At 36.6% G+C, this 20,626-nt stretch overlaps 1 protein-coding gene across 2 annotated transcripts in view; it reads right to left on the bottom strand.

The window, feature by feature from the left end:
- The window catches only part of LOC136828758 (CWF19-like protein 2), a 51,600-nt gene that overhangs the window by 19,580 nt on the left and 11,394 nt on the right, over positions 1-20,626 (bottom strand). For both annotated transcript variants that reach the window (XM_067086974.1, XM_067086975.1), the window contains exons 5-16: positions 20,363-20,566; positions 19,504-19,988; positions 15,014-15,118; positions 13,477-13,621; positions 12,429-12,566; positions 11,520-11,658; positions 11,108-11,241; positions 4,557-4,736; positions 4,158-4,253; positions 2,368-2,484; positions 2,051-2,206; positions 1,362-1,544 (exon numbers count right to left, since the gene is read on the bottom strand). In XM_067086974.1, the coding sequence (XP_066943075.1) occupies positions 1,362-1,544; positions 2,051-2,206; positions 2,368-2,484; positions 4,158-4,253; positions 4,557-4,736; positions 11,108-11,241; positions 11,520-11,658; positions 12,429-12,566; positions 13,477-13,621; positions 15,014-15,118; positions 19,504-19,988; positions 20,363-20,566 (2,082 nt within the window). The remainder of the gene's footprint in view (positions 1-1,361; positions 1,545-2,050; positions 2,207-2,367; positions 2,485-4,157; positions 4,254-4,556; positions 4,737-11,107; positions 11,242-11,519; positions 11,659-12,428; positions 12,567-13,476; positions 13,622-15,013; positions 15,119-19,503; positions 19,989-20,362; positions 20,567-20,626) is intronic.

Below are 20,626 nucleotides of genomic sequence, written 5' to 3'. Positions count from 1 at the left end.
TTTTCCTAGGACTCAACAGCGACTACCAAAAATAGGTTTTTCCTGTGTCAAAACCTGTTTTTTTCATCATGAATACAAGTTCAGACTACACATTGTCCATTGATGATGTTTTACTTGGAGGAGAATTCTAATCTTTTTATTTGTTGATTCCTTAAAATCAGCTTCAATTGGGATGAGTGAAGGATGGTTATATATACAATGTTATTTGTTGAACACCCTTTTTGTGGAAGAATCACTAGCTTATCTTTTTAGTGCAATTCACTTAGTCATCAAGTCATACAGCAGAGAGATGGTGTCACAAGAGATGTTTAAGAATGCAGCGCAGACAAGGCATTGAGATTTTTTATACCTGAAATAGTCTAATATGTATGTGGCTTTGAACTAGGTAGAAAATTTTTGTTACCTTCAGGGTACTCTGGATTGTAAAGCAGGTACTGAGACGGAAGTGAGGAAAAGAGTGGCAACAGCATGGAGAAAGGAAAAAAAAATGCTGTACTGCTGTAAATAAAAGTAACTCTGATATCTGCTTAAGGCCTGTATTACTCTGTGCAACAGAGGCATGGTCATTTTCAGGAAAATGGAGATAATTTTGAAAAAGTATGAATAGAAAGAGCTATGATACATGGTTAGTGTTTGTGGGAAGATTACATTACGAAAGAGGAGTTACAGAGGTATGGTATCAGTGGCTAGAAAATAAAATGAAATCTACAGTACTTATATGGTTTGTAATTATGATAAGGAGAGATAAGGAACAGTTAGTTAGATTAATAGTAGACATGGAAGATAAAAGAATACTGATGAAGACCTACATCTGATGGGAATTCAGGCAAATAGTAAACACACATAAGATAGTGGAGGGAAATCATTTCATGTCTACCTCATCGAAGGAAAATCTGACATGAAAACATTATTGATAATGGTGATGATACCTCTTATAATTCCTATAAAGTTTCTTCAGTTTTTTGTTCAGATGCACATAAGTTGAGCAGGCTTTAAGCTGGGGATAATCTGTACTGTTTTGCAATTTGAGGGTTTGTAATTTTTTCTCTTTCAATTACTAAGAAAACAACAATTACAATTATTTTTATTCCTTTCCTTTCCATCTCTACTTTTGTACTTCAGACCTTTTTAAACACTGAAATACAACATAAGGTTTGTTTTACAGATATGTGATATAATGAGGCACAGAAATGTATGAAAAAAAGCAACTTGATTTATGAAAATCAGTAAAACAAAACCCTTATGTAAATAAAGGACTGTGCAGTTTACAGATAACTTGGACGATAAATCAAAGTACTATAAGCAACTATTGCAATAATAAAATTTATCAATAAAAAGGATCACTGAAAGTTTAGTCTTACCTGGGCAAAGTTATTGGGAAAATCTTGCTCATCTTCAATCACATGAGCATATCCAGGATCCATGGCAAAATCAATAAAGAAATATGGTAAACCTTTTGGCACAGCTTTCCTTACATCCCTGTTCTTGAGATCCACTAACTTTTTGTTCTGAGCCCATTCTGTTTCACACTCCATTATAGCTTTCTGTTGGTAAAAATATTCCAGATTATTGTATACTGTATTACTTTAATAAGTTTCATGTGTAATGACTTTAATAAGTTTCATGTGCTTTATTTTTATTTTTTTACACACAACTATGTTTGATGTACCTTGTTCTTGCACAAAGACAATCATACAACAATAGTTATTATCAGATTTCTCTACATTATAAATGGTGTCTGCTATCAGGCAACTGGGGTAAGGTAATATACCCAAACTGACCAGGATGCATTTTGTTTAGAAACAATTTAGTGTTACCAGAAATCTGTTTACATCAGATTTTTTTAAATTATACATTTTAACAGTATTTCTTTCCAAAACATCACTACATTCCAAAACTTTGACCAAAATGGCACAACTGAGAACTATTAACCTTGTGAATCCTAGTTTCCCAATTAATACCCTGATATAAATAACTATTGTTTGGAACTGTAGTGAAATATGTATTTAGCATTAACAACTGTTATTACAAAACATTGAAAGCTATTTACCTTAAAGTAAACTGGGGCCATATCTCCTATGTCTTTGGGGAGAGGAACGCAGTGGATCACCATATGTGGGTAGTTACGGAATCTTTTAGCAGTTTCAAAGAAAATACAGTCCTCGTCCCGTGAATTAAACATTCTAACGAGTGACCTACGGAAGCTCTGAAAAAGATTTAAGGTAATATACAAAATTTGGTGTGATGAGATGGTTTTTAAAATACTGACAAAACCTACATTCTCTGCATTATTAACATATAAAGCTAAGATGCTCTGCATGAAACAATAGCAGATGAAACTATTATAATACAGAGGTGGCTCCTTACCTGAATTTCACTCCATAAATCCTCATCAGCCTGAACTGAACACATCACATGATGAATTGGCACAATAAGACAGTGCCCGGAAGTAAGAGATTCATGAGGAGGCAAACAAACATATGCCTGCAAAAGAATAAATATCCCTACTTTCTCTGAATCATATTGAACAAATACACAGATAACATAAATTCAGCATCATACATATGTTACATAAGGAGTACAAGCCACTGCCTACCACTCTGATATTTGTCGGGTCATACAACTAAGAATTAAGTGACAGGCTGATCTTGCTCTTCTTGGGTTAGAGATGCCCCAAGTAGGGTATAACTTCTATCTAACTAAAAGACTCATGCTCACAGTATCAGGGATTTTGCAGCTAACTCTGACTTATGCTTGGGTTGTTATTCAATAAAACTGAGTGCTACTCTATATTGTACCCAGTAAACATTTTGCTTCATTATTATACAATACACAAGAACTGTATGTGAAGTATGCTAAAATGTAAACAGAATAAATAATAGTAAAATATCTCTGTGTAATGAGAATCAGTCATTGATACACTAGATACATCCAACATCTTTTATACAGTATTTCCCTTACAGTATAATAAAATTAATAAAAAACAGTCCGTATAATTGGCAATGCTGTGCGGGCAGAGAGATGATGGAAACGCTGTTGACAGTAATTAACAAACTGAAAAATGGTTATTGAGTAGGTGATAAAGCATGTTAAGCACTGGGGGGGTAGAGGGAGATGGGAAGGCCATGATAGCTGAGTGGGGAGGGCTGGGCAGGCTTTCGTGACTGTTATTGGCTTAAGAGCACAACGCCATCATCACATGTAACTATTTATTGCTTGTCAGTGGCTGAGGCTGTCATCCCTACAATAATGTACAGTAAAAGCTGCATGGGTGGGTGAGCACTCATGTGCTTGCAAGGTTTTGCACTATTGGCACAAGGCAATACATTATGTTTGTTGCCTTTGAATGGCTGATAGAGATATAGATCCAGATAACATCACAGGAGCTTCTGTCTCTCACTGGCTGCCTCTGAAGATACCAGTGCACACTGTGATGAAGCATGCTCCACTCCTATGTTCAGTTGAGCATTATTTTTCAGTAATTACACATTAAATGGTTGCTGTGTGATACTGTGTCGCAATGCGTTCCCTAAAGGCCTCCAGGCTTTCAGGTGTCTGAAGGCTGGTTGTTTCAGTTCAAAATTTGACATGGGCTTTCCAACAGGAAGACTCAAGACAAATCCTTGGATGCTTCCAAGGAGGGAATAGAGGATTTTTACTAGATGTTGAAAGACTTGATGGAAAAGGAATGTCTTGTCTGACTTACATCAACAATGCTGACGAAAAGTAATGTAACCAGTTGAAAGCATTCGAAGCAGTTTGTCTGCTCTGTTCTATGCAAAATGCTTCTGGTAGCCATTGTTGCAAACCACTCAGGCGCCCTGCATGGGTTGGACAGTCTCCCAGTAATGTGGTACTGTTTAACAAAGGCTTGGTTCACCTTTGACATAATTTCCAATTAGTTCCACAACCACTTTTGTAAGGTTATTGGTCATTAGACACAGGACCTTTCACCCTCCCCTTGCTGGGAAAGAGAAATTGTGTTCTTGCAAAGCCATTCATCCCTCATAAGACAATAAGGAAGTTTAGGTAATCTCACCTTTCCCTTATCTATGCAAGGTTTGACCTTCCCTGAATATCAAGTGCTCCACCTCTCTTTGCCTTAATTTTTTCAAATGTTAAATATCATAATCAGAAGAAACTAGAAATTAACTTACTTTTGATCCAAGAGCAACAATGAGATGCTTGGTCATTTCCTTGTTCTCAAAACACCACTGACAGGATTCTAAAGAACGCTGAGAACGTTGATGCTCCTGAAAAAGACAATACAAGCACATACAAAAAAAAAGACTGGAAAACACTTAGTAAATACAGAAGTATATCCTTTCAGTATCTACTTTTTACACGTAATACTTTAACATAATGTTACCTATCTAACATACATATATAGGTAACATTATGATGCAATGCTCAAAGAAACTATTTACTATAAATGTTAGGGTAAAATCAAGCCCCACTCACAATTAAAATGAACTCTAACACTTTAAATAGGTATGTGTAAAAATAGGATGGTGTCACTTTACAGATGTAACTGACAAACAGTAAAAACTGCCTACCTGAACTGCTTTCTTTTTGTCTCTCTCTGCCTGTTTGGCTGCATCTTCCTTCTTAGCAGCTTTGCTCATAAACATGTCATCCATATCATAATCATCATCTAGCCTTTCTGTATTCTTCATGGCTGCTCGACTGAACATTGCATTTTGATCTTCCGCGGTTGTACCCTTTTCAGCTTCAAACTTCAATAAAATAAACACATCTGAATGAGTGCAGTCCCAAAATGATTCACCAGTACATGGTGAACAAGGCTATAATCTCAATTATAACTAGTATCATTTTTTATTATTCTATACTATTACAAATACACCAACTGGTCATCTGTAGACATTCATGATGCTGGTCTGAAGCATTTATTGTTTGATATAAGGTAACTCGTACTTTGTACAGTTAAGAGTATGATGTTTGTGTAAATGCTTAAAATGCATACATTTTGTCATTATTCTGGTATTTCTTAAACAAAACAGTAACACAACTACGGCTTCATCTATTTGCGGATTTTTCTGTGGAACTTATCTGCAAATTATTTGTGAAAAATTTGGTAATTTGGTGATTTTTTTGTCGAGCAATATTCACTTAATTACTGTATTTTCATGTTATTTTCGTGACTAAGCACATTTTTTACGATAAAAAATGATTTACTAATTTTCAGATATTAATATTAATGTAAACACAGCCAAATATCAATAAAATGCATTTTTTTAATGCATATTTAAATACATGTACAGTTGACATCTGCTATTCGAGGACTCACGATTCGCGGGCTCACCTATTCACGGATTTTTCGTGACTAAATATTATACTTTACCTACATGTATATTTTATGATAAAAAAATCATTTACAGTACAGGCAGTCCCCTGCTATGGGCGATCCGGTTTTACGGCACTTGTCTAGCGATGACGATAACTGGATTTTCAGCTCTGATCCCCACTTATCGGCGGTGCCAATCCCCAGTTATCGGTGGCAGTCCCCGGTTATCGGCACCAATCCCCACTTATTGGCGGTGCCGATAACCAGGGATTGGTGCTATTATCACTGATTTTTGGTTATTTGGCAATTTTCGGTTATTTTCACGCAGTCAGGAACGGAACTCCCATCAATAACCGGGGACTGCCTGTACTAATTTTCAAATATTAATATTAAGCTTTATAAGATTAAATAATAACATTAAATAATATTATAATAATTCTCTCTCTCTCTCTCTCTCTCTCTCTCTCTCTCTCTTACTGAGACGAGAGAATTTTTAGGTATGTGTAATACTGTATGTATGTTTATTTGTTCTGTATGATAAATCAACGATTTTTACCAATTTTCAAATATTAATATTAATGTAAACGCAGCAAAATATCAATTCATTAAAGAAAATATATAACGAATTAGTAAGATTTTAGTTCAATAAATTTTTTCCCTCATCTTTTTCCCAGTCTTGTCTGAAAGCTTTGGAATGAAGGGAAGGGGGTAACCTGTCAAATATGTCAAATATCTTGACATATTGACTGTGAAGGGCGGAGTGTTGCCCACTCTTGGTCAAATATATGTTGTCCATTCAGTGCTCTCTCTCTCTCTCTCTCATGCCAAAGGTGAGAGATGGATAGATGGATAGATAGATAGATAGATAGAAAGGGAGAGCGGTTGACAGAAAGACATACATAATATACAGTATACTGTATTATTGACATTTTTAATTGTTTAACTGATGTAAGCAAATCGGTTCATCTCTCTCTCTCTCTCTCTCTCTCTCTCTCTCTCTCTCTCTCTCTCTCTCTCTCTCTCTCTCTCTCTCTCTCTCTCTCTCTCTCTGCTACTGGCTGGAGGGATTAGAAGTACATAGGTATATATTTTCAAGGGTAAAATCTTCAAGACTTTGAAATGATGTTAATTATATTATTTCAAAGATTAATACTACAGTAATAAGATAATAGTTTAAGGTACATTTGATGTAGGATGGTACTTTTGGTCTACATTTGGTATTTAAACATTTATGATAGGCAGTTATAAGCGTTTTTAGAGGGGGTTTTAAGTATTCGTGGATTTTAGCTATTCGCGGGTGGTTGTGGTACGTATCCGTCGTGAATACAGGGGGTCGACTGTATTTCTTAGCCCAGAGAGAGAGAGAGAGAGAGAGAGAGAGAGAGAGAGAGAGAGAGAGAGAGAGAGAGAGAGAGAGAGAGAGAGAGAGAGAAAGAGAGAGAATTATGAAAGCCTTGGGAAAGAAAAGGTTTTAAAGCTTTGCACTGCTAATAAACCAGTTTTCTCTTCCCTCTGTATAAGAGGGAAGAGAAAACTGGTTTATTAGCAGTGCAAAGCTTTAAAACCTGTATAAGAGGGACCTCCTTACTGAAATAATATTAAAGTGATATTGAAATATTAAAATATTATAGTTATACTGAAATGATATTAAAATGACATTGCTGTAAAGTGTTTTGGGATGATAGTTTAAAGTGTACATGTAAACATAAAATCAGTTCTCTCTCTCTCTCTCTCTCTCCAATAATTCATGAATAATTTCACTCTTTTGATATTTAACATAAGGCAAATCCTAACATAAGGCAAATCCCCATATCTCTCTCTCTCTCTCTCTGTGTACTTTATATATTCTTTACTGAAATAAACTCCAGGAAGTTCACAAAGCCATCATCGAATGAGTGCATGCATACATATGTGTGTTACAGTTTCTTTATTGCTTTGATGTAGGCTCCACTGATGACACGCAACTGGCTGTTGGCTGGAGGAGTTGGAAGTAGCCAATCAGAGAGCTTGTAGCAAACCCCTTCCCCCCCTTTCTCTCTCTCTCTCTCTCTCTCTCTGCATGACAACACGCTGTTGGCTGAGAGGGTTGGAAATAGCCAATCACAAAGCTTGTAGCTCATATGCTTTGTGTGTAGGATTCAGAAGGGTGAAATGTATTTCTCTCTCTCTCTCTCTCTCTCTCTATGAGAGAAAATGGATGTGCCTGAATATAGGGGTAACTTGAATAGTTTTCACACTCAGCTGTAAGCCATATATTTTTAAGGGTAATGTTGTAAGATGACTTTGAAATGATATTAAAGTGTTTTAGGATGATAGTTTAAGGTATACATTTGGTGTTTGAACTATTAAAATAGGCAGTTTTTAGAGACACGGTCTTTGGTGTTTGAACTTTTAAAATAAGCAGTGATAAACGTTTTTATTGTATTTACATAAAATTTGCATTGTCTAGATATCATATGTAATCTAGAGATGACTTACAGTATGCACTGTATATGGAACATTATGCTTAGACAACATTCAGAATGCATGCACATTATCTTGTCTATTACGTAATTTTATATAAGGGGTTTAAATCAACATAAGTTTTGTAATATGCAGTGAATCCTGCAACCAACTGCAAAAACAACTAAATGGCCTACTGCACTGAGCCATTACAGTAGAGTACTTGTAAAGTTATATTTAATGAAAAATTTCCAAAGAATAACTCATTTTTTTGCATGAACATATCACTTTATAATAGCTTTAAAAGTGTGCCCCGGCTCAATTTCAAGATATGCTTCAAGAGCTGTAGGACAGTCACTAAATTGTTAACTGCACATTTGCACACCAGTGAATGGTTAGTCGGTGGGCTATGAGGCTGAACCTCAGTAAAACAAAAACACTATTGATTAGCAAATCTCATACAGATTTCCCACCCTATCCTCCCCTTCAGGTGGATGGAACTTTGCTGATTGAGTCTGAAGCTTTAATTTTTCTAGGTGTAACTTTTGACTCATCTAACCTTAGAGAAACATCTAATGAAAGTTTCAGGAAATGCTGCACAAAAGTTAGGTATTGTTCATAAGGCCACATATTTATATCAGTGATAAAGTCAATGCAACATGTTCTAGGTCAGAGTTTCCCAAACTTTTTCAGGCTGGCACCCCCTTGGCTTCCAGAGGGATTCCTAGCACCCCCCTCCCGCCGATACACACACGCGAGTATTGTTTTTTTTTTGGGGGGGGGGGAGGCGGGGCGGGACGGTTTGCTTCAAATTGAAAACAACAATATTAAACTCGAAGATGAATTTCACAAACAATACTTAATTTAGTAAACTTGGTCTTCACAATTACTGTTAATGGGATGGGTGTGCTTGGCGCAGGGATATCGGTTTCTCCACATCAGGCTGGAACTCACTAAGAAGTCGTAGATCCCCACGTTCGGTAATTTTAAGTCTGTTTTTTTTTTTGCTTTTAATTGCTTAAAATTAAATGCTCTTAATGCCACCCTGTCGCCCCCCAACCGCCCCCTTTTGCCTCACCGCCCCCCCCCCGATATGAATCCACCGCCCCCAGGGGGGCGGTACCGCCCACTTTGGGAACCACTGTTCTAGGTTGTTTGAGCTTCCTTTACTAGAATACTTTTCTCTGGTGTGGATGTCTGCTTGTGCCAGAGATTTATCTATTTTAGATTGAGTGGTTCATGGTGGTAGGTTTCTGTTTCCTAATAGCAGCAGTTAAGACTTGGACCATCGATGGATGGTCTCTTGTCTGTCACTTTTTCGTAAGTCGTATTTCAACAGAGGTCTTTCACATTCACAATTGATCCCTGACCCCCTTTACCTGCCAAGAGCAGGATGTTGTGCAACTGGAACTTCAGAAGTTCTAGCAAAGATGAAATGCATTACTACCCTAATACTAGTCTCCCTGCATTGTAATACATTTTATCTATTTAATAATTTATTAATTTATTTTCTTTTTTAATAGGTGGAATCTCTTCTTTATGTATTTCCCTTTAACTCTTCTTACTTCTTCCTAATGAACACCATATTCTTTGGAAGCTTGAATTTCAAGCCAATGGCCCCTATGGGCTTGTTCCATACAGATAGGTTTCACTTTCTGAGTAATAATAATAATGAGCTCCAAAACACCCTCCAATGTCAGTTAAATTATTCCAAGTGTTGTCCAAATTACTATCAAAGAGTGAGTGGGGTTAGGAGCAGCACTTCAATCAACTCTGTATTGATGGATTCTTAAAAAAACAAAAATTTGACCTTATAATATCCTGTGTAACTAAACTACTTAGGCAGAACTTTCATCAATCCTACAAAGGTTATGGTCTTAGGAGACACAAACCACTGGACTTAGGTGCTTGGTGATCCAAAATTGCACCTCATTAGACAATAATATACTCCACTCATCTACATAACACAGGAGTAGACAACCTACAGTTCTATGAGAAAAGATAATAAGGGTCTAACAGTAATACGAGAGGTAAAGCCAATTTGACCAGCAGCAATGACAGGCTAATAGAGGTGTCAAATGACTTATGAGTTTGAGCTCTCAAATAAGGTCAGTGATATGGATACTGCCCTAATCTCATGAATCCTGACTAGATAATTTTGTGCCTCTGATTCACTAGTCTTGATAAGCCCTACATATGGTTTGTCCTAGCAGTAAGAAATACAGAGCTGTTAGGTATATCTTCCAAAGATATACCCTCACAACTCAATGGGACACAAGAGCACTTCTTCTTTATTCCCCAGTTGCAATGGCAATGAGGAGATAAGGGTGATACAAGAGAGAGCATTTTTCAAGGAGGGAAAGTGCAGATTAGGTCTTGGCCACAAAACTGAGGATATACAAAAGCTCAGTTCTGTGGTAGTTTTTGGTGTATGTATGTAATTTAACTGGAAAATGCATGTAAGTCACTTAATCGCCTTGCAGAAGCTAATGCTGTACTAACAAAAAGGTAGTCTTGATAAGATTCACGAGTCAGACCAAAAAGATGCTTTCAAACAAAAGGATGAAGGAGATTTGAGAATTCTTTGATGTCCATTATAAGAGACAAATTTAAGAACCTGGCCTCCAAAACCTGTAACAGAGCCAATCTGTACCCTCTGACCCCTGTGTCTAACAGGCCTAATGTGTACATCCATAATCTCTCATACACAATGTCTCCCAGGTACAATTTAACAAAATTGGACTTAAATGTCCAGGACACATTAATTATATGGAACTGTTATAAAGTATAAGACACGCACGTGCTGGCTGTGGGATGTCATGTAGTCTACACTATAAAGTCTTCATTAATTACTGGGTTTCATCACATACTGAAGGCCAGACCCCCAATTACCCAATAAGTTGAGGTGCTGCAGTATACAAATTTGTAATACTGATATTTTTAACAACCATGCTCTGTAATGTAGTTCTTGAACTTTACCTTTATATAATTAACCATGACTTTTTAAAATAAAATCATAATTTACATGAGAAAGTTAATTATTTGGATACTTACCTACTGTTAAAATTAGCTTTATCTTCCCACCAAACGCATGAAGATAAAGCAAGTTTTAACAGTAGGTAAGAATCATTCCAAATAATTTTTTCTTAACTTCAAAAATAATTATAAGTAGTATATAAAACATAATTATCAAAAGATGCATTACCAGCCTAACATGACAGGAATTGTAGGATACCCTACAAAAAATAAGTATTTTTTCCTTTCCCAGAGTTCAAACTGACCCGAATTCAGAATTCCACCATGTTTAATCTGTCGATTTATATGTCCAAATACATGGGAATAACACTGAAAGGCACTTACCATTTGCTTAAGATCATATTTATCATCATCAGGAAAATACCTCAATCTTTTTCCATCTATTCCATGTGTTTTCATCTTTCCCTTTTTCTTTCTTTCACTTTCAGATTCCTTGATGTTCACAGGTCTACTAAAACCTTAAGAAGGAGAAAACGGCACCATTAAAATTGGATATTAGCTTTAATATGAAATGTTCTAGCATACTTTGGGACCATAAATACAAATTTTTTAGGAACTTGGTGATGGAAAAAATAAAAATTTAAGTACAGTAATTTCTATAAGGGTGCTGTACCATATTCATTTCATTCGTGTAGAGCTCCCTCCATAGAAGAAAGCATGACATTATTCTGCCCGAGAAATAATACTGTATATGATAAGAAAAAGATTATCAAGCTTGTTTTCTTAACCCTCTTACCTCTTGCATCAGTACGAGTTAAAACAACAATTTCTTCATGGGAACCAGATTCCTTTCTACGACCCCCACCATCTATGGATGGGCTAGCTCTGGTACTTCTGGCAGCTTCCAGTTTCTTTTTTAGTTTACTTGCAAGAGCCTGAAAAGTTAAATAGATATTAAATCTATGAAACATAAATTCCATACCATAACCGTACAGAAAATATTATAAGTCCTATTATACATTAATATTCATAAGATTCATTACATCATTAGACACCTGAGGATATCGTTCCCAAGAAAATACAATATACAGTATTTATATGTATAACTACTGAATGTAACATGACTTGCATCAATTATTTTTATGTGAAGGCTGATGGAGTGGATACCTCAATTCCCTGTCAAATCCAAGCCTGAAGGAAAATATAAACTACAGGAGGAAAGGAAAGGGAGTAAGCCAACATACCAGAAAGGAGACGCCTGATCCACCAAAAAAAGGAGTAAGGCTGTAATAATTAAGCAATTAAGAATAAAGAGATTCAAGGGGCTTAGTGAACACTAATCTCCACAAGCAAAATGCAAGGTACTGTGGCCAAGAAGTTATGAGGCAGCCTCATAGAATTAGTGATTCCCTCAGCTCCATTGAACAACAGCTAAAACAGTTTGGGTACAAAAAAGACTGTGATGCTACCTTATCAAGGAGAAGGAAGGCAGAGAAGATGGTGAAGGCAAGGCTGCTGAACAACTGAACTGCCTCTGACTCAAAACAAACTATACAAGCACCACAAATAGGAAAACAGCACACAAAAACATCAGGAACTGAAATTAATTATTCTGAGGGAACAGGATCCATATCAACAAAAAGCTAACCAATAATAAATAGGACATAATGATGTGTGAAAAAATAAAAAGAGTTCATTCACTCACATCATTCCCAACAAGTTCTGCTTTCATGATTTTTGCTGCCAATTCATTCATTTCCTTATCAGTCAATAACAACTTGTTCTCAGGTTTTTCAACAACTTCTACAGATTCTTCCTGCAAGGACTTGTTATGGACTGATTCCTGCAAGAAACAAACATATTTGGTCAACACCGACCATCTCATTTAGTAGTTACTTTAACATCCCCTAATATCATCAGCAACTTAGCAAAATCACAATAATCAAAAGAATATGTCAAGATATTCATATATGTATTAATTTCTTTATAAGTCCTGTATTTAAAAAACCAAAATATAAATAAGAGCCTCTTTTCATCAGCTTTTTAACTCCCTGGAAATAAATTTTATGTCTTCATGTTTTTCACCCTTTCACATTACAGTATTAATAACAAGCTCTAAGGACATCAATGTTTCATATTTTTGTAAGAAATTTAAGAAAATGATAAAGAGTATAGTAAATACAAAGTACATACGAATACAAATGAAAAATTCACAGTGTGGTAACAACAAATCATTTACTTTGTGCACATATAGGCAAATTAGCCAAGTTCCTCTGTAATCTGAAAAATGGAAAGCAGTAACAGTTGATGCAAGATCCATGGTATTATTCAAAGATGCCCACAAAGTACTTCAAATTTAACCAAATATTTTCAACAACCTCTTTTCCCATATGGATTCGGAGCCATTTACTAGATATAGCAATGGCCCTTCATCACATGGTTAACTTGAAAATTTCTTTAAAAAGCAAGTGTGATACAGGTACAATATTTCTACAATAATCCTCTATTATAGACAAACATAATATACAACTTTCAAGTTATTCTTACTGGCTTTAAAATCATTATTACCTCAACACACAAGCATGATGATAACTATTGGCCAATTTTGAAAATAATGCCAATAAAATCAGCACTTTACTCATTTCCAGTCCCCATATTAAGAAAACTTAAACTGAAAAGTATAAACCTTTTTGGATATAAACAGCCTCATATTACTTTAACACATAATAAACACAGATAAAATCACTCCACACCTCATCTGATGTTTCCGAGTCTGATGAAGATGAAGATTCCTGTTTTGATTTATCCTGGCTCTTTTGTTGCTCTTGAACATACTCCTTCTTTTGCCAGCCTCGGCTGCTGCCTGATGGCATTCGGTTACTAATGTTAGAGCTTGACCTAAGAGGTAACAAAGAGATATTTTTGGAATCTGAATATTACCGGACATAATAAAGCACACTTTAATAGTAATTTGTTTCACCATAAACCCACTGCTCACAACTTAGTCGAGTTCTATGGTCAATAAAATCCCAAACACATCAGTCTCTTCTTTAAAAACAAGTGGCAGCCAGTAGGTAGCTCTGTTTATGCACATGTGGATCCATGAGTCCTCACTATTCAACTGTCTAATTATTTGTGTCTGATAAACTGTTAACATTCCTTATTGTGTTTATGTATTGGTGTATTCTAGTGAAGTCCTGCTAAAGGAAACTATTGTAATTTTTAATTTGTATGCTGTACTTTTCTTCAAATACTATTAGCGTTTCTTCATTGTCCAGTATTGTTTGGATTTTTTTTCATACATTTTAGATTTGTCAGCATATACTAACTAATTTTGAGTGAGGATGAGGATGTGAGTGTGTGTGTCTGTGGATGAAGTGTTGTTATGAAACAGTTTTGTGAGCACTTTGAAAGTAAAGAAGAAAGCCTTATGCCATATACATGGGAGGAGAAAAAGCTTGTGATATAACCAATACAGACACTATGAGAGGTGTTGTGGATGTATGGTATACTGTACAAGATAAGTTACTGAGATGGACTGAAGATTTTATGAAGTGAAGATCATGTCAGATTATATGCAGGGGACAGTAACAGTTTTATATCAAACTAGTCGGAAACAAGACTGCATTATGTTCCATGCTGTTTAATATTTTTATGGACAGACTGATGCAAGAAGTCAGAGTAAAGACATGAGACATTAGTGCAAATCTGTGATAAAATAATTACTTGAAATTGGTGTGTGGAATTGAGGACAATTAAGCAAAACTACAGCAACTGGCATAAGAGTTTGAAGGTGTTTTCAAGAGGAGGAAGTTGAGAGTAAATGTGAGCAAGAGCAAGGTGATGAGGGTACATGACAACCACGAAGATGGGACAATTTATGTTAATAAGAATGGTAGAAAAATAGAACCAGCTAATCTGCTTAAGTATTTGGGACTAAATATTATGGTTGATTGGGAAGAGACTTATCGTGCACATGGTGGGAATGCATGAAAGGATTGTTTGTCAGCTCTACTTTATGGAGTAGGTTACAGCCTTCAAAGAATTCAATTTCATTATCCTATACACTAAATATGTCAACCCGTGCGTAAATATGAGATGGATGTGACAGGATACATTCAAATCTGGGACAATAATGTATAAAGACTTAAGAAATATCACTTTCTGCATCTAGCACTTGGACTAATTAAATCAAAATAAATAGTATGAGTACAACTTGATGGCAACCACTTCACATTAATAATAATATGTCTCATACAAAGGGTTAAATTACATTATGTTTCAACATACCTTGGTTCTGGTTCTTCTCCAGGCTTTTGAAACTTTCTTGCTAATACAGAAGATCTTTGACCAGCACAGTCTACATCTGCAGGTTTCATTAAACCTGATACAGATCTAGTAAAAAGGGTGCTATTTGTTAGAATTACAAGTGATTCAAATGAGAGCATAAAAAAAATTAAAAGTAATATTTATCTGTGGTGCATCACTATATTGTGATCAGAAATAATGAGTAAAAAAGCCACAATAATGTAAATGATAAATTGTATTTTCCCAAAATACAAAAAGGATAAAACAGGGGAGCTTTCGACCATTTGCACAATGGTCCTCTTCAGCCAACTAATTAAAATTCTTGTTTATCTTAAAAAGACAAATTGAAGAGAATTTTTGTGACAGTCCAGGAAAACATCGAACAATCTTTCGGTGTGAATATAGCAGTTATGTAATGGCTGTTTCCCCCGTATCTGTGAGCCAACTATTGTGATCTTCTTAACAGCTGTCGCTTGATCATACGTGCTCATTACTAGTGACTAGGTGATTCGTGGGTAGTGAACGACTTTCAGTACTGGTGCTTGTTGTTTCTGCGATGCTGAAAGTCGTTCACCACCCATGAATCACCTAGTCACTAGTAATGAGCACCGTACGATCGAGCAACAGCCATTAAGAAGATCACAATGGTTGGCTCGCAGATACGGGGAAACAGCCATTACATAACTGCTATATTCACACCGAAAGATTGTTCAATGTTTTCCTGGACTAGCACAAAGATTCTTTTCAGTTTATCTTTTTAAGATAAACAAGTATTTTTATTCAGTTGGCTGAAGAGGACCGTTGTGCAAATGGTCGAAAGCTCCCCTGTTTTATCCTTTTTGTATTTTGGAAAAATACAATCTATCATTTACATTACAGTGGCTTTTTTACTTGGTAATATTTATGTTCCAAAAGTACAATCCACTGATTTACTTACACTGGAAAGCACAGTTCAGAGTAGTGTTAATCAAAAAATGATTCATCAATTCGAGAAGGTCTTATCTTTCTCAAAGGTGAGCATTCTTTACCAAAGGTAGCCTTCTCACTAACCACATCATACGTTATTGCTACCTTAACAAGATGAAGAAAACACATTGGAAACAAATCTAGACAGTCTGGGATGAAGGAATCTAGAGAAAAAAAAAGACTTGCATTCTTGAAATCCAAAGGCCAATGGGATGGGCAACTTAACAGCCTTGTCCAACTGAGACCTAATGAAAACAAAAGGAGGAAGGAAAGAGATAAGGGATAATCCCCTATGGCAGCAATATACCTATTACTTAAACAGCAAATTTTGAAAGTAATTAGTATTTTTCCTAACATAGAAGCCTGAAGTTCTTTACGTGTGGATAAGCTTACAAATGCGAGCTGTATCAGCCATTCAAAATTTTTCTGACAAGATAGTTAACTACCGACAGGCAGGGGAAGGCCCATCCACTTGACGGTCTGCACTCCACTTCGCCTTCCAGCCTAGGTGACAGATCAGAGGAGTGGCTGTGGTGAGCCATTAATGTACAGAATTTCAGGTTTGTATGTTAAGAAAAATACAAATTACCTCTAAAATCTGCTGTTTGTTCCTACACAAATACAAACCTTCACTCTTTACATCAGGAGACTTACCCATTGGTGGGAGGAAATCTGGGTACTCTCTGAACTGACTAGTATGTTCGCCCAACCAGTTAACCTTCACTCTTGTCTGTTCAGCTTGTATGCAGACTGGCATTCGGTCCCTCTAACTTACAAGAGAGGAAGAGAGAGAGATGGAGAACTAGTCACTACTAACCTACCTCTTGCCAGCCATATACTTTAGACAAAGTGCCACCTGTCTTGAAAGGGAGCTGAGGTTGCTGCCCAACCCATGAGCAACCACCACTAGTCTAAGGAAAGTGCATCCAAGGCCAATGGGCAACGTCTTGCAGGCAAAAAATTATAAAAATCGATCACCTCTTTGCACAAAGCACCTGATGATCCAACAGGTTCCTACTCAGTGTGGAGGATGAGGCAACACCCCTACCATCATGAGCTTTTGTGCAGGATGCCTACTCACCCTTTACACTAGGTGAGTCACCTGCCCACGGAATCAACTCACAGAGCTAGTGTTCTCGAACTCCACTTCCTCAACTCTGTTAGAACTAACTGAAGAAACATTAACCTTTGTGACTAAGATGTTGTGATCTCTTCAGATATGTAACACTCAAAATGGACACAATAGTATTCCAAACACGCCACTATTGAAAGTCCAGTAGGAGGTGGCTGAAAAGGGTTCAAACTTACATGACTGACAGTTCAGAGTCCTGATGAAATTCAGGACAATCCCAAACAGACAGATCTCCAACCTCCCAAGTGCCACAGATAAGAGAGCCCAGATGACTCGCAGGTATTTGCGAAGATGACAGGGCTACTGAATACACAGCTACTGGGTTCATCCGTTTCTTGCAAGACGAGCAGGAGCGATGGGCGCTGGCATCCACAGTCATAGGGGCAGACAAAGTCGAGGCGCGGTAGTGACAGGAGAGGAGGAAGACTTGTCCATAATGATCAATCACGTTCAAGAACCGGTGAAATCAAATCCAAAGACGTTCCATGACGAAATATCCAGAAAGGCCGAGAAATCCAAGCAGAAGGTCGTTAATCCAGGAGAAGAGTCCGTAAATCCAAGCAGAAGGTCGTAAATCGGGAGAAAGGTTAGTAATTCCAGTCCAGAAATCTTAAATAACAAAGAGGAGTCAAGCAATAGGATTAAATTTCGCTCTGCTGAAGGGAACAACCGTTCAGCAGCGCGAACAGAAAGCAATTGACGGGAATGGGGTGTGTCGGCACACACCTGTGTCAGTGTTACCAACTATTTGTTGTGGTAGCTCAGTAACAAGATTTTACCTGCAGCGTTGGTAACGCTGGCTGTTAAAATTCCCATAGGGAGATTGGTAATTGAGGTTGTTCGGGCTAGTGGGATTAAGGGCTAATTCAGGTGTTCAGGGAGTGTATTGCAATCTAAGGTTTTCCATAACTATGTAAACAAACACCCTGCCTCTCATTTTAGCTTTCATTTTGTTAATGCTTTTTATAGTCACTGCATTTTACATTTATTCTGACTGTAATAACAACCCCCTGCTACTTGACTTTCACCAGAAATTAGTACATTGGGAGACAATGGATATCATTTGTCTGAGGTAACCCCTAAAGTTCTATGAGTCAGATAGCCCAGGCAGCTCATCTTATGACATCACAGTATGAATAATGAACTTTCTCTATTGAGGATTACTAACCGGGGATGGGGACTCCATACTTCATTCAACTGAAGACACAGTTTTTGGGTAATATCATACTGTTCTGAGCAATGGATCTTATGTAAAATAGAAGTCTGTACATTGCCAAGGCACAATGACAACTAATTACCATTACTTAACCCCTTCCCTTATTATCTCAAACATACTTGTGAACCGTGACCATGCACTTTTTCCCCAAACATACTTTGAACCATGACCATCCACATTTATTACAATCACAAAAATAGTCATTCATTACCCTAAAATATCTCTATTTATTTCTATTAACCTAATTTTACTTGGTCTCTGATGCATTCCTGTGTCTGCCCTTCCTCCCCTGTTGGTGAGCGTTTAGCATGCATTATTGCTAACAGATGACAGCATGTCTTTACTTTTATGATAAGAGCTTCAGATTTCTAATGCCCCAAAAGCCTACCACAATACAATCTTATTTTTGTTGTCTCATTCCTTCCACAATCAAGATGAATGACGAAACTAGCAGTGATAATCATGAAAACCTGATGAATTCAGAAAACAAAAGTAATAGCAAAATTTGTTTCCACATTCTGAGGAAAGTTCAGAAGTTACAGCAATGACACAGAAAGACAAAAAAGATGTGCCACCCATATCTACCATTCACACTGCAGATATGGTGGAAATTGACAAACGGGTAAATACACTATCATGAAGAAAGCCAAAGCTGTTATGGACTAAAAGAACGCAACGGGTGGCATTCTTAATTTTTTTTTTAATGAATAAGATAAACTGTAAAAATAGAGCATTACTTCACCCAAAAAATCAAATCTCTCTCTCTCTTTCATGAAACTTCATAATGTTGCGTGAATAAGAGAATATTTCTTTATCTTTATAATACTCCGTAATTCATAAATAAAACCAAGTAGTGTAATAATTTTTTTTAGTTTCCCTTTTTTTTTCTATGATCCCGAGCTGAATCATGAAGGTAAGTGTCATATTTAAAAATCTAACAACTTCCAAAGTACTGAAAATTTTACAACAAAAGCTATGCATTGCATATTATCCTATGCAGAATATCTAAAAAATAAATAAATGACCTACTTATTTTCTGTCACAAATTTACAAAATACTGTGGGAAGGGGTTAAACCATTTACAGACTACAGTATTATGTTTTCCAAATTTATACACAGTACTAATGTATTACAAAAATAAAAAAGTTTAACACTTACTTGAGCCTGCTCTCTGTTGGTGGTTGCTTATATGTTTCATTTCTGTTTGTGCGCTCCTCCCTGCTGACATCTTTGGGCTTGCTACTCCTACTATCATTACTACTGCTACTACTACTGCTGTGCTTTCTTCCACGATTCTTTTTTTCCTTACTTCTATTCCACTCTTCACTCTCACTTCTTCCCCTACTTGAGCTTCTTTTCCCCTCTTTATTTCTATCTCTTCTATCTTTACTTCTACTCCTTCTGTTACTGTTCTTTCCCATTTCCCTACTTCTGCTCCTTCTTCTGTCTCTGCTTTTACTCCATCTATCTCTACTCCTACTTCTGTCTTCTCTAGATCTTCTTCTCTCTCTACTTGTATAATCTTTATCCCTAACTTGGCCTCTTCCTTTCCATTCTTCACTCTTTCGTGACCAAGAGCTTCTTCTACTGTCTGCTTCTCTTCCTTCAGCTTCTGCCAACAACTCATTGAACTTCTCAAGAGACTGAAAAAGATAAAAAAGAAATAATGTAAATTAAAACTCAACTGGAGTATCTATCATAATCCTGAACAGTGGCAATTCAATCTCAAAATTGAGTGATCAGTGGCTAATAGAATTCATGGGTCTTCAACACAAGTTAATATCCATCCTACATGAAAATTCCCTCACTCTTCACATGGCAAACATTACTACCATCTTAGCAAGATGAAAGATATGCAGAAAAAATTAGAGGGCTGGGAAGACTCCCCTAAAAACATAAGCTTTTGAAAACAGAATTGTCTTCTTTGGTACAAACCAATCACTTTACAACTGTCTTCATATATGTCAGCTCCCTTTCCAGACATGCTCACTGTTTGCACACAAAATTATATACTTACCCCCCATCTCTGAGCAGCTATTTCTTCCAAAGTTTTATTTTCCAACTGGGCTTGCTCTTTAGCTCGTTGCAAGGCTTTTCGCAACCATGTGGCATCTAATCCAACAGCTGGAGAAGATGATTTATTAACCAGCTGATCTTCTTCTGGTAATCCACAACCTCCGTTTTTATAGTAAGGATTAAGTTCCCGTGCATGAGACCCTGGCTGTGAAAATAGTTCAAACATTCATTTATTTTCATGTGTTTTATCTTAAAACTTCTATAC

The sequence above is a fragment of the Macrobrachium rosenbergii genome, chromosome 43, assembly GCF_040412425.1.
Source record: "Macrobrachium rosenbergii isolate ZJJX-2024 chromosome 43, ASM4041242v1, whole genome shotgun sequence".
Lineage (NCBI taxonomy): Eukaryota > Metazoa > Arthropoda > Malacostraca > Decapoda > Palaemonidae > Macrobrachium > Macrobrachium rosenbergii.
This window is presented reverse-complemented; position numbering and strand designations above follow the sequence as displayed.